The 15,709-nt window shown below is 40.5% G+C and overlaps 1 protein-coding gene across 1 annotated transcript; it reads right to left on the reverse strand.

Annotated features, from left to right (window-relative positions):
- LOC308316399 (ras-related protein Rab-3C-like) lies at window positions 1–15,709 on the reverse strand (the record flags this gene model as incomplete). Its single annotated transcript, XM_080765005.1, has 5 exons — window positions 1–315; window positions 918–1,042; window positions 6,383–6,501; window positions 12,582–12,806; window positions 15,692–15,709. The coding sequence occupies 5 exons, from the start codon at window positions 15,707–15,709 to the stop codon at window positions 125–127; spliced, it is 678 nt and encodes a 225-aa protein (XP_080621131.1). The 3' UTR covers window positions 1–124.

A 15,709-nucleotide genomic window follows, 5' to 3' on the forward strand; every position in this document is an offset into this window, starting at 1 on the left:
TTGAGTTGGATGTTTATTTGAATCAGGATTGATAGTGCCACTGAAAAACAAAACATACACACAGCACACTCTCCCACACCCTGCAAGATTAGAGCTGCACTCCCTTTGCCCCTGGAATTGACCACTAACAGTTGCATCCGGGCTGCTGGAGAGGTGGAGCACTGTCTGTCAGCTTGGCAGTGGGGGCCCCCGTGGTGACGGCTGGATCAGTGTCCAGGCTCTCCGACATCTTGTCGCAAATTAGGTCAACAAGGCGCTCAAATGTCTGCTTCACGTTGACGTTATCCTTAGCACTCGTCTCAAAGAACTCAAAGCCTGGATTAGAAGGTTATGAGGAACAAAAGAAACACTCATGAGAGATGTAAAGCATATAGCCTTGATCATGAGCACAGTATATTCAAGACATTTTCTGCAAAGTTTTTAACTAGGGATTTGCTGATCACGTTTTTGTGCACCCGATCCGATTCCGATCATTTGATTTTGAGTATCTGCCGATACCAATTTTCTCCCTCGATCCGATATTTGACACACAATAGTACAATATCCAAAATTACAGACAGTCTAATGTCATAATATGGAAATAATATTGATACTCTAAGCAAGACTTTCTCAAAGACAAATACTGTAGACACAATAACCTAATCTAATCAAAAAGACAAGACGAGAATGAAGGGAATAATCAAATTTTTTTGTGCTCCTCCTGATCCGATTCAGATCATTTGAAAACTACGCGATTTGCCCTGATTACCCATCACGTGGTCGGATCGGGACAACCCTACTTTTAGCAGGTGTACTGTGTTGCATCTGAGCACAGGTTGCACGCACAGTTGTAATCTAGTGAATGTCGTCGTTGTCGTATGGAAACCTTGACATTATGGTCAATGGACTTGGGAAAGAAGAATGGCATAAGGTCTTACCCAGCTGCTCTGCCAGCAGCCTTCCACTGTCCACTGACACAACTCTCTCCTCCTCCATGTCACATTTATTCCCAGCCAGCACCACCTGTGCATTATCCCAGGAGTAGGTTTTTATCTGGGTCGACCTGCATGGAGCGAGATAACAAGAATAACAAAAGAGTCTATCTCTTTCAATTAAGAAATGCTAACTTTAAGTCATTCATACAAAAAACAATCATAATCAGCCACGAGACAGACTCAATGGTCATAACACCCACTCATGCAAAGTTTTGTAGCTAACTCCCTTAAAGCTATAGAATGAGGTGAGGTGTAATGCATTATGTGATGCAGTACGCTTTAATAATAATGGATTGCATTTTTATAGCGCTTTTCTATGCACTTACTGTGCTTACTCAAAGCGCAATGGTCCATTCATTCATACATTGGGAGGTGAAGCGGCGAACAGTTGACGCCAGTGTCCTCACTTCCCACATTCACACACCAATGGTGGCAACCACTGGAGGCAATGCAGGGTCCCCAAATTATTAAGTAATAATAATAATAATAACTATATATTTGCAAATGAATGGCTGGAAAATGGAAATTCCTTAATGATTATATTTGGTTTCAGTATTCATTTATTATATATTTTCTCTATTTTTAAGGTTATTTTTGCAGTCAGTTTGTATTGGTGGTGGGGGGCGGGGCAGGGTAATTTCCGGGGGTCCCCAGCCAAAAACATTGAGAACCCCTAATCTATAGGACGCAGAGAGCCTCCTATACCATGGTTTTCAACGTTTGGTCCATGGTCCACCAGAGGTCTAAAGTGACCTTGGTTACAGGTCTGTAACTCTGAGAATGCACAAATGGAAAGAAATTGACCCTCGATTTGAATCCATTTGTAGGTTGCATTCTTAGAGTTAAGGATTTTACAGCGTAGTTTAGGGCCCCAGTGATTTGATTGGGAATATTTGATAGTAACACACATTAGGATTGTGGCTAGTGAAGCATTTCTCTACGAATTAGATGTTTTTCTTATAAATAGATTAATTGCATAGTGCATACAGACATGGCTTCTACGGGAACATATCACATCGTTTTACAGCAAGGAACCACATTCTATATTGGATTGTTAGGTTACAGCTGATAATAAAGTTCTCTATAGAGCACCAAAGTCTGACGTCAATATCGCTAAGTCCACAGGTTTGTGTATTTATTTATTTATTTGTATTATAGTCCCATTATCTTCCCGGCGGTTTCACTCGTATGGATATGAAGAAGCAATTGACTGAGAGAAAACGTAATGTTACTGCTGCCGAATTAGTTAACATTTTCACTAGAAACAGTCAGTGACTCATAAAATATGAGTCACTGACTGCCTTAAACGATACAGAGACACCTCCCCGACAATATCACAGAGACCGTTTGTTTATTTTTGGACCACAATTCTTATATGAGACGATTTTAAGATGACCCAATGTTATTCTCCATAGAGAAAACTTCTGCGAACCCCTTGGAACCAGGGGATGAGCGAGTGACGTCAGGACTTCGGCGCTCTATGGAGCAAATGAAAGGGACATTTACTTCAGGAATCACACTATTGAGGTCAATGGTATGGGGGGTTCTGATTGGGCTGAAACCTTTCCCATATTTGGAGTCATATGTCATCCAACAGATTAATGTTACAGGCTGGCTACATGAAGCTAAGTTCCAGCCATGCCGTTCCCATGTAGATTTTAAAGATTGAGTGCTGTGATGATCTTTTTCTGTTTTGTGTGTCTATGGAGTTAACATTACTGAGTATAGTAGACCCCCAGGTGTGATTAGAATATTCAAATACGTTTTCCCTGTGTACCTTAGTACCTTAGTAGCTGAAAGCCTGAGTCAAAAGGCCCAATCGCAAATACACCAATGCGCATCACATCGCGATCTGTTGTGATCTTGTAGACCAGCAATTTTTACATTTTAAGAGATTTGGTGTTGAGCAAAAGAAAATAAAGTTAGGGGCCTAATATACAGTAGAGCTAGAGCCCTTGGGCACTACAGTCAATGAAGTATATAGGGTAGTTACTTCCTTGTTCAGACATAACCTACACAACACAATTTTGAAGAAAGCAGTTAGGTGAACGTATCTATCCTTCCCTTGGTGGTGCAGTCTACTCTGAAAGTAGGGCACCCAGCACACAACCAGCTCAACACAGAAAGAAAATCTATTGTAGGAGAAAGCTGTGTGATCTTGGCACTCACTCCCTCTCTCTGTCCCAATCTGACTTGTTAGAGAGCAGTTTAGACGTGGATCATTTCACATCCACTTGCTGATCATGTACAATTTCACTCTGACAGACGACCGAGTCAAAGGCAGAGCTGCCCACTCCGAGCTGGTGTCTGTATCAGAGTTTATGGACTTACTGCATGAAAATCAAAGTAACTAGTCCATACTCGGGGATGCATGAGCACACCCAAACTATATGCAGACTTTGGGAGCACAACCGCGAATACAACTTTGCACACTTTTGGAGAGGACCTCTGTTCATTTGATGAACCTGGCTGTGTCTGACAACCCGGTCATTTACGACCGAATCTCTCAAGATTCAAGAACAGATGGGTTCCCAGATTGTTTACGACCTGACATTGAATCGGTACCACGACCCATGAGAAGTCCATCTTTACGTTGTTTCAGCTAAGCTATGTGCTAATAACCCAGATACGTAATACAGAGATGTTCAAATACAGTAGCGGTTGAATGGAGCGAACATTGCGGGTGAGTGCTTTGGACATGATATACAAAGCACTCCTCTGCTCATAACATTTCTAAGCTCTATAGGTAGTTCATCCACCGTCCGGCTTTATTATGGGAGCACGACCACAGCTGACTTAAAACAACAGTTTAATGAAACTAACAATGAAAACTAGGAATTTCCACCAAAAGCGATAGTAGGATTAGGATATGATGGACAAGTTACAAAACTGCGTGACTGAATTAATAGAATGAAATTTGATGAAGACAAAAAGTATCTGCTATGACAAGTAGCCTCCTTGTAATATAGCTTAGTATTTGTATAATGTAGTTTAGCATAGCCCCTATATATTTTACATGATTTCCTTCTCATCTCCTCTGTCTAGGCACCTTATCATCTTTTATTGGAAATCAACAGCACCTCCATTTCATACACACTGTGTTAAGGATACTTGAGCCCCCCTCTGGTGGTACGCAGAGTGGAATGAAATATTTATATTAATACAGGTAGTTCTTCTGACCAAGCAATTGGTTGAAATAGGCTAGGATGTTGCTGCAAGGTAAATATTAATGTGACCATATAAAGCATCATATATGAAAACAAGGTTTCGTCAGAGCAGCAGCAAAATTGGCTTAGGAAACAAAAACAAAACGATTCAAAGAATACATTATATTTTCCTCCTGTGTTAATAGGATGGGGCAGGTCTACGGCGAGCTCAGGTATTTTAACGTCGGTTAATTATTATGGTGGCACTTGGAGAGCCAGATATTTTCTGTGGTGGTACTGGTATAAAAGGGTTGAAAACCCATGCAGTACAGTATATGTATGTGTTAAAAATGCTAATTCAACCCGTTTGAATATTATTTTACCTGATTTCTCATTCAGTCTGATTATTTTTTCCTATTTTGTTAAGTTGTCACAGGCAGGAAATGGACACGTCACATAGCTAATGCAGGCACAGTCTGGGAATGAGCTGTGTTGCCATGGAGACCCTTTTTTCCTGCATCCCTCTCATAAAGAACAAGGGGAAACAGAAAGTGGAATTAACCACTTGAACCCCAGCATCCCTATTCTGGGGGGAACATTTGCCAAAATTAGGCCATCTACTGTACAAGCAACATGTCTCGTTGTGAGCATGTAGTGTAGATCAGCTGTTTTTAGCAAAGAGATTTGGTGCAGGTGTAAAAAGCGGTCCAACTATGGTCAGTTTTTACTAAGATTAGAGGGTTTAAACTAAAGGGTAAAGCCCATGGCAATTACAAAAGAAAGATTCCAGTTATTTAAAGAAAGAAAAAATCTTCCTCTGCCCATCACAGTTTAATTCCTGTATGGTCTGACAAAACTCAGCAGTAACAGCAGGATGATGGCTGCTAGTCACATGTAATACTTTGACTTCTGAGGTAGCAGTTATAACCTGTTTTGTAGATGTGACACAGACACATGTAATAGTTTGACTTCTGAGGTAGCAGTTATAGATGCGAGACTGCAGTATTTAGTCAAAGGGACAGGTAATAATTAAGAGGTCTCCATTTGTTCTTAGGGTTAGTTACAGTACAAGATAAAGGAGGTAAAGAACACAAACACGATTTAAATTCTCATCATGCCAATGATAGAAGGGTACAAACTTTTAAACTTTAGCTCTAAGCTGGTCATTGTCGGCCCACAATGGAGAAAAAGCTATTGAAAGATATTGACAAGACATCTGTAAACATTACAAAAAGATATGTTTAGTGCAATGTCAGTATCTCTCTGTATCTAAGAGAGGGAGCTTATCTAAAAGCAATACCTTCTGAAATATGTCCTATCCAACATGCCTTTTTCTGTGTACCCATAATTCCCTTGGGCTGACTGTGGAAGATAACAGTGTGGTGTAAATAGACTACAGAGATTTCAAACACCTGCAGAGAGCCAGGGGCAAGGTCTTCAGCAAGATGTAGATGGAAATAACTATCTACTACTGTATGCTACAGTACCACGGTTGATAACTTCATCCGTTTCTAAATGTGTGTAAAACAATTTGTAATTTCTGTTTGGAAAAGTGTAATGCAAATATAAAGGGTATGATAATAATAATAATTATTACTTGTTCTATATCAAATCAAATGTATTATAGCACATTGTACCAAAGTGCTTCACAGGTCAGAAAAAGCAACACAATACAATACAGTAAAATACAATGCAAAAATATAGAATAATATTAAGGGCAGTTATGAGTAGCAAGGAAAACATTTCCTAACAACATAAAAGTACAGGATCATGAGGGGGATTCAAAGGCTTGTGAATATAAATAGATTTTAAGTCTTGATTTAAAAGACTCAGCGGAGTGAGCAGACCTAACAGCATAGGGAAGGCTGTTCCAAAGTGTAGGGGCTGCGAGCAGCAAACGACGAATTAACAGCAAAGGCGCAGTCGCCCCTGAGCCTTTTTTTTGTAGGATGTTCAAAGTTCCCCTGAGGGTCAGCAGACAGGGGAACTTTGGAAAAGGGTATTTGGAGAATTTGGAAAAGGGTATGGGTATGGGTATGTGAAATACACCTTCACCTTTTTCACAGTAGAGTGCTCTGTCCCTCTCTCTCTCTCCCCCCCCGTGAGAGACAGGTCACACAAACGGCATCAAACGGACAATGTCGGTATATGCAACTGTCAAATTGTCAATACAAATCAACCAAGACCATATTAAAGAAACTTGAATCATATGAGCTGAGCTGAGATCCCCAGCATAACGCATTGCAGCCAAGATGGACTCACCAGTCCTGTACGGCACCAAAGGACTCCTCATTGGTGATGTCGTACATAAGGATGAAGCCCATGGCACCACGGTAGTAGGCAGTGGTGATAGTCCTGTAGCGTTCCTGTCCAGCCGTGTCCTAAACACAGAACATTAACCAACAAAATAGGCATTCATTTAAGGCTAAAATATGCTAATAATAATTCACCCCACACCTACAGTACTACAGTAGGTCATTTGCAATATTTTACTTCAGGACGATGGCTACATTTCTTCTACAGACTAGAGTAAGAATTAAACTAACGATGAGCACAGGTAATTGGTATGCCTAATGAGATGTCAATAATGAATAATTCACAAGTTTGATTACCATGAATGGTTAATCAGAGCGAGCACACTAATGTTATCGACAGATTTCACTTTCTTCGCCATCCTACTACTTCCACATACTTTACTTTATTTACTTTCTTTTTACATTCTTTATAATGAGTCGATGGAAGAAAGGTCCCATTTTTCACAGTTCACTGTTGTGCTCTTATTACTCCTTCATACTTTAATTTTGACTCTCCATTCAAACTTTAAAATGTTCATCTATCTTTGAATTTTCATTGGTGAAAAAGTTGTTTTGAAAGGGTTTATACTTATATATATATTTATTTTATTATATATATATTTTATATGGAGGGATAGACAGTAGTTTGACAGGAAATGGGGAGAGATGGGGGGGCTGACATGCAGTAAAGGCCGTCGGGATCGGGAGTCGAACCCGCGGCACACTGCCAGACTGGATTACCTGGACCTGGACCGCTGAGACACGGTCCAGGCCCTTTTTTTGATATTTAACTTTATTTATAATTATTCCTCCCATAGTCAATGAATGGGATTTTATCCCAAATCAACCTCACTTTTGTAGCCTCATTACTCTGGCATACTTTGTCGTAGAAACGTGTATTCTAAACTTCGTGGTTCAAACCGTATTCGAAATGTTACACGGTTTTTCCAAAATTGCAGTTCAATCGCAGGCTGTTTGGCGGCCTAATCAGTGCCCGCTTAGAGTGCGGGGCCTTGTAGACTAGGGTGGAAACTGAAATTCTTTCCTTGGAAATTTACCAAACTAATTGTCGTCCCGCTGGCCTTTACAGAGCTAATAACTTTGGTTTGCAACATGCTACAGACTCGATATTTGGTCCATAGATGTAGACCACCAATAGGAGCATGCTGTAATTGCTTAAGCTCCGCCCCTCTATCTTCCTATTGGCTGGCCTTTACACAGCTCTAACGCAGCATGCTACAGTCTTGCAATTTGCTCCATGGACTTGGACCACCAATAGGAGCACGCTGTAATTGCTTAAGCCCCGCCCGCTAACTTTTATCTACAACATGCTACAGCTTGAAATTTGGTACATGGACATAGACCATCAAGAGGAACGAGCTGTAATGGCTTAATTGCTTAAGCCCCGCCCCTCTGTATTCCTATTGGTTGGCCTTTATACAGCTATAACTTGCTACAGGCGCCTCAAACTTTGGTACATGGACGTAGACCACCAATAGCAACAAGCTGTAATTGCAAATCATTAGTAGACACAGTTATAACTTTACTTACTTTATTCTGCCACTTTTTGGGCATCATACTACTTCCACATATACTTTATGCTAGAAATGTAGTTCAAACTTCAACATGTTCCGCTTTATGCAGTTATTTATACTTTTTCTACTGTTCATTATATACATTACGTTTTTCGGCGAGCCCACACAGTTTCTGCAGGAACTGCTTTTCTAGTGTTGCAACAGACTATTGTAAATGAGGATACTTTCCCGCGCGACTTCATCGGGAATCGTGTGACTGTATTTTGCTAAAAGATCCGTTGTATAGTTTAATTAATATTAAACTATACAACTATTATTGATCGAAGACTAATTAAGGCTCCAATTTAAGTATTTTTTCCCTTGGAGAAAATATGCCATATTTACAAGACTTGGGGGGAGGTTCTTAATAATTATGAAAATGTATGGAAAAGGAATTACATCAGTCAGCCTCATGGTGGCGCTATAACAGCCCACTTATACGTTTTTCCCTATAACTCAGTAAAAGTATAAGTCGTAAAAAAAATAAAATCCATGGATTTCTTGGGTCATGACACATCTCCCCACGCCCCTTTTCTGTCAGGAAATAAATTCCACCAAGTGATAGTGCGTATCATTCGGCCGTAATCGGCTTCCGAATTTAGTGGGAGGGGCCTATTTTACAAATCATGAACCATCCAATCCACCCGAAATTTGAATCAGATGTTGTGGATGGTTTAATCAACCAAGAGCTAAATGCTAAATGCGATGTAACTGTTTGTTGCAGTAAAATAGTTTTTGGGGGGATAAATCTCCTCCAAATTACTTACACATGATCATAGGGGTGACGTGACATTCTAATTTGGCTAGCAAAATTTGTGGGAGGGGCCTATATAAGCTATTGCGGCAACCACACTTTGCAATTTCCCCAAAATTGCGACATTTCTAGTTATTTCTGCTCTCTTGTTTCATAGGATTGGGGAGCAGAGCTGATAATGAGGTTGATGATCAGTATTGGCACCTGGACTCGGTGCCGACACCCTATAAAAGCCTGCCTCCCCAATTCTTCCCCTTTTCTGTTCTTTTCAGTTGCCTTCTGTACCTCTCCCACTATGCACCCTTTTCAACATTTCTGTTAATACATCCAACATGCTCACATAGTCACATATACATTTCACTCATGCATACACGCACCACACTACTGACTACTGATTTCCACATCTCACTTGTTTATTCATGATTTATTCCATTGGTAGACTGCATCTCCCCTGTTTTTTTTGTTGTGTCCTTTGGCAACCCTACACCAGTGTACAGTAACAGTGTGGGTGGTGATGCACATCTGTTTCATGGCAATGTCAGCTAAATGTTAGCAACAGCAGTACAGCTGTACTGTACATGGTAAACAGGCAGCAATTCTTAGTATTTGTCCACAGTGATTTACTCTGTCAGTCTGAATAAGGCTGTAATAGTGTTCTTGTTATAGCCAGAGGACATCTCTGACCTTCACTCCACACACAGACACAGCTCACAGCCTGTCACAGCTGGGGCTATCTACTATAACATCCAAACACGTACATGTACCTTTGTACGTGTATCGATTTGTGCACATGTCACCTGATTCTTTGACCATGTACTGCCTTTTCTCTTGTCTGATTCCTAAAGATGTCATTTGTAGGCATCCACACATTTCACATAGCCCATCTATTCATGGCCAAGTGCTTGACAATAACCTTTGCTTCTCCAAGCTATTTTGGTAACAAGCTATGCTTGTTCTCAGTTAAAACGACTGGGCAGGAGAGAATAGAAAACCAGCTGATTCTAGTAAATGCGAACCCTCCTAGAGAGCTTCGCTCATAGTCTGCTGTTTACCAGAAATCAATCCAAGAAGCTGACTGCCTTCAATGGAATGCTAACGCGAGTGGACGCTGACAATAGTCGGAAATGTGTGTCACTCATGGATTTACGCCTTAAACCATTATGAGTATCATTTTACAATATCTACTGTAAGCACAATGCTGTGCTGAAGTCACCTCAGTCTCAAACCAGGACAGTGCTGTGTTTTACTGGTATTGTAGTTCATATATTTCACAAAAGATGACGAGTGCAACACGCACAAGCCACATGGACACTAAACATCACTCTAAAAGGCCACTTAGTGTAATGCTTATCTCTTGACTCTTTGCACCTAAGTAAGACAGGGCAGAAATGCACATCTTGTTTGTGTTTGAATATGCTTGCCTTTACCAATGGCACAAACACATTACGGTGATTAGTCTGTCAATTTATTTTTACCTTCTACCGCTTTTTCACATACTGTTGAATTGCTTGATCTTTCATCTATGATTGTGAACCAACAACATGTCTTGGGGCAAACCAGTTGTTGCAGTTATTATGGCTGCAAATAACACTCTAAAGCAAGGTGGAGTGAATTTGGTATATACAAGGAAACATGGATGGATGTAGATTAGATTTAGATTAGACAGGTACAGTATGTAGGAAGGCAGAAATATGGGGAAGGCCAACAAAACCTTGAAAGTGTTATTGCAATTTAGACAGGAAACGCACGTCAAAGTAGATTAACCATTTATTGCAACAAATGGAATACAGTTAAACTAGGCGTTAAACGCTCCACTTAGGGAGATGATCCCTTAATTCTGTTGAAGCAGCATGCTAAGCAAAATCAGGGAACGATAGCAAAACCCCCATAGTGAGCAATACGTTGACACATCTTAAATCAGCAGACATTGACATTTGATCAGCAGATATAAGTGTTTTAGCCTATGCCATGCTCTGATCAAAATGTGGAGGCTGGGGTGGAGGAGGTGCTAAGCATCAGCGGATATGTGGTGTGAATTCTGATTGGAGTATGACTGTGTGACGTAATGATCAGCTGAGATGTGAATGAAAATAGGAATGACTGACGCTGACAGCTTAGGCATGCGACTCACGTGTCCCTGTATAAACTAACGCTGTGCTTCATTTCCTAATTTACATAATCGCCTGCATTTTTCAGTTTCCCACAGGCATTTTTTTTTATTACATATTGTAGTAAGAGTTGCTTCTGTGCTTTCCACCTGCTGTGAGCCAAGCTTACACTTACTCTCCTCCTGTCAGTAATGGTGAAGTCTCCATCTGTCTCTGTTCTTGTACAGCAGAATGTTTGGCAACAGGAGGGAGAAAACACTACAACAATTCTTCAATGGAATGATGCACAAAAACTACCATCCAAGTCCCATCGTTTCAACAGTGGTTGCCGCTGTCAAATATAATGAAAAATACTTTCAGCATGAAAAAAGAAAATGGCTCAAATTAATCACTTTATCCCTGACGTCCCTAGATTTTGGGCATATCGTACTAGGCAAGAATGTCTGATCTACAAGCTCACAACAGGGTGTGATGTGAGCTTGTAGATCTGATATATTTGAAAAGACGTTTTTCATTATGAGGGGGCGGGGGGATTTACTGACTTTTGAATGACTAGTTGCTATTATTATTATTTATTATTATAAGAAAAATATATAAATATTTTCTAAGCAGTTTACTACCCTTCTTGCATATGAGGAGAAGTAGAAGGCACTAATATCTACAACCATTGTGTCACAGCCTGTCACTGTGTTTGATATATATTGATCAACTGTGAGGTGCACGCGGAGTGAAGAAGATACGGACAGGGAGGTCTCAGCAGAGACCGCTAGACTAATTGTATCTTACAGACAGAGGTCACTGTTAGGAGGGAGAGGAAGATGGGGGAAGAGTTTCTTTAGAGTCCTTTTGCCATTTACAGCGTCGGTCAAATCAAAGGGGCTGACAATGTTGAGTGTAGCCGTATGCACTGTAACATTTTGAGCGTTCATTTAACCCCCAAACTGTACAAATGTAACCAACTGGACCCTATTCGGTTACATTTGTACAGTTTCAGGGTTAAATGAACGCTCAAAATGTCTCGAAGTTACAAAGGAACAAAATAATATTACTTTGAGGATTGTACTGTGTATCCAGCTTATGAAGGAAATTACATTTCTTCCAGACAGACGAACGCTGCATTCAAACATAAATGCTCTCTGATTCTATTGGGGATGGTGGGAATGCATGCATGACTGGCAAAACAAGGTGAAGCCCCTGGATGTCAATTGAATGGGATATTGCATAGACTATCAGGGCATTGTAGATGTATGGACTGTCTTATTTGGATTACATCTCAAAGGTAACAGAGCACATAGGTCAACTTCAGTGTTGTTTCTGTGCCTACAAAATAGCTTTTTATACAATAGGTTCACATACAGTAGATTCATAGGCAGTGTTCTGGAGATGTCAAAAATAGACTGAAAGAAGAGATGCTGTATATTGAGTTCCTTCATGTTGTTAAGATGGAAAAAACGCAAAGTAATCCTTTGATTTTGGTTTGTCAATGGCTAGTGCACACTGCACAGGATAAGCACACAGAAGTCTTTTTTTGCTCAACTGTATCCCAACAATTTCAACTTTCATCTTTTTTCACCCTCTTATATGTGACCAGTTGTTAAGGCAATCAAACATTTTAGTGCATGTTTTCTTGAATATTAATACTCTTTTCTTATTCATAATTAATTAACGTAGCTAAACTATAAAACTAATTAAACTGTTCAATCTGAAAAACACTTTTCTGGTAACACGTACCCAAATCTGCAGCTTGATTCTCTTGTCGTTCTTGTAGACGGTTTTCACTTTGAAGTCGATGCCCACTGTGCTGACGAAGGCTGACGTGAAGGCGTCGTCTGCATAGCGGAACAGGAATGACGTTTTGCCAACACTGCTGTTGCCAATGATCAGCAACTTAAACATGTAGTCAAAGTTCTGGTCCCCTCCCTCCCCCTTCCCTTTCACATCCTGAGTGGCAGCCATCTGTAAAAACAAACAAAAACAGGAGATTCACTTTGTCATGAAGGTTTTTGCTTTGTAAAAATTTACAGTAGTGAGAAGAACTAATGAAGGTTCTTGGCCTTGTACTCACTGACTGTTATAAAATAAATTATCCATAGGGGTGAGAGAGAGTTGTTAGTTATTGTTGTCTGGGAATCAGAATGTTCTTGGTTCAATCACTTACACCTGACTTTATGAGCAAAACAACTACCAACTGCTCCTGATCAGCAGGTTGGTGCCTAGCATAGCTGCCTCTGGTGTTGGTATGTGAATGTGTGTGAAATAAATGGATGTGACACATGCACTGCAAAGTTCTTTGGAAAAGGTACGAGAGAGAGAGAGAGAGAGAGAGAGAGAGAGAGAGAGAGAGAGAGAGAGAGAGAGAGAGAGAGAGAGAGAGAGAGAGAGAGAGAGAGAGAGAGAGAGAGAGAGAGAGAGAGAGAGAGAGAGAAGAGAGAGAGAGAGAGAGAGAGAGAGAGAGAGAGAGAGAGAGAGAGAGAGAGAGAGAGAGAGAGAGAGAGAGAGAGAGAGAGAGAGAGAGAGAGAGAGAGAGAGAGAGAGAGAGAGAAAAAGAGAGTACACAGGCTTCTTGTAGCCTTAGACCAGACGTGACAGAGGGCAGGTACTCCAGCATAGCCATGCACAGTTGGATACAGATTTAATTGGGAGTTGTGCCAATAGACAGTGGTTAAATGCAGTAAATATTCGAATGATTATTTTTTGGATTATTGTTGAAGCTATCTTACAATTAACAAACAAAACATTTTGGTGTCATGATCAGTTGTAATTAATTTGTAGATGTTGAGAAATAAAATCACACCTGTGTGAACTGAGGGTCGCTCGTATCATCATACATCATTATACATCACATTCCGTGTTCAGCCAATCAAATCATCACAAATGTCATGCCGGCCAATCACAATTTGCGTCTTCACTTTTCTTTCCTCACTTTTGGCTTTAATGTCTGTGTTTACACAGACACGAAAAGCTGGGCATACACCCCTCCAAAATAAGATATGTTTGGCAGTGGAACAGTATAAATTCATAGTTGATATGGGTACTGTAACATTTGTCTACCACCAAAATCAACATTGTCTGATTTCCTGATCCAAAACACCTTTTCAATCCACAACAAAATACAGCAATGGTTCTCAAAGTGGGGTCTGGGGACCCCCAGGTCAGGTGTCCTTAAAGGGGTTTCAGGGTGTCCCCTGACAAATGTGGTAATACAGCATAATAATAAAAAAAATCCCATGTAATTATATGCTTCAGCTATTCAAAAATAGCAGATCTACAAGCTCACAATGAGTCACATTGATGCGTTGTGAGCTTGTAGATCTGCTATGTTTCTATTCTGCAAAAAAATCTAAATCTGGAAAGATGGTGTCAAATTTGCTATTTTACTTTCCGGCCAAAAATACATTGCATGTTTAACATACAATAAATCTTCAGTTATCGAGTCCCTGACACAATCTTTTCAGATGGGGGTCCAATACAGTAAGCCTATACAGTAGCCATGCCTATACGTTGTTTCCACATCACAACCGTTGTCTAATCTACTGGCACATAATGAAATGGATCGCGGATTTGCAAATGGACTCTGAAACAGGAATTTCCGTAGTAATTCCACAAATCAAACGCCCTAAAGAGGACAGGAGTACAAAATTACAGTATAACATAGATGAGTGCAGATATTATTGCTCCAAGGTTAATGTTTCCCTGAGAAACGCTGTGCTCGTCGAATAGATTCAAATTAAATCCATTCTGTTAATTATTAAGGCGAAATCTCTATCCTGCACACCCTGCTCAATGTTACAGCTCGCATCTTGAAATGCCCTCATACAAAGGCCAAATAGGTAGCCTACTGAACAGTATTAGCAAGGACGCAGCACTATACAGAAGTGCAATGTTCGCATTTAAGGATAGAATGAATTGCAGCCACAATTCCAAGCAGTCGACCCATGAGACGTGATGTAGCATTCAGTAGCTAATGCGAACGTTACGTACAACACAAGCAATTCCATTCTGGGTATTCAGGAGGTCATTGAATGAGAAGAGCTCTCTCTCTCTCTCTCTCTCTCTCTCTCTCTCTCTCTCTCTCTCTCTCTCTCTCTCTCTCAATTTTTTTTTGTATTTGACGGAATTCTTTCACACAGCCAGTGATAAATGTAACCATAAAATACAACGACGATATTATGTCAACCAACCTGTATCGAAGGCCTCGGCTCTGCCCGTGCGTGTCTTGTCTTTGTGTTTTATTTATACTATAATGCAGGCGGTAGTAGGCTATGTATTTCAGCACCTGGGAGCTGTCCCCTTTGGTTGGGATCTGGCACGAAGCGCGAGCGACAGTGCAATCGCAAGAAGAGCATCTCTGACGTCAAAACGAACGAACAAGATGGGCGTTGTAGTTTTTTTTACAGCATCGACGCGGGCACTGCAGCCTGCAGGCTCAGAATAATGACTGTCATGACTACATTATTCAGCATGCAGCACTCACAACTGTCAACAGCTGTATATGATGTGCTTTCAAAGGGCAGGAAAATTATTATATGGACCTTTTCCATGAACATAGGTTCCTATAGCGCAGGAGCATATGAGCACTCCATAGAAACGATCTATATCCACTTTAAGCTTATACATTAACCATGCTCCTTAATCAGTATATAGTTAATTTGCTAACTTTTATCCATCTTGTGCACACACGCGCACGCGCGCGCACACACACACACACACACACACACACAGTCACACGCAACACTGTAGTACACTACAGCGTTTAGGATACAACATTTTACAAATCATGTTTGATGTTTTCTCATTTTCTCTATACTCTTGCTTGCAAGTGCAACACGACTATTACTTACCTTGCCATACAAATCCAT

The sequence above is a fragment of the Protomyctophum bolini genome (assembly GCF_963924005.1).
Source record: "Protomyctophum bolini genome assembly, chromosome: 6".
Taxonomy (NCBI): domain Eukaryota; kingdom Metazoa; phylum Chordata; class Actinopteri; order Myctophiformes; family Myctophidae; genus Protomyctophum; species Protomyctophum bolini.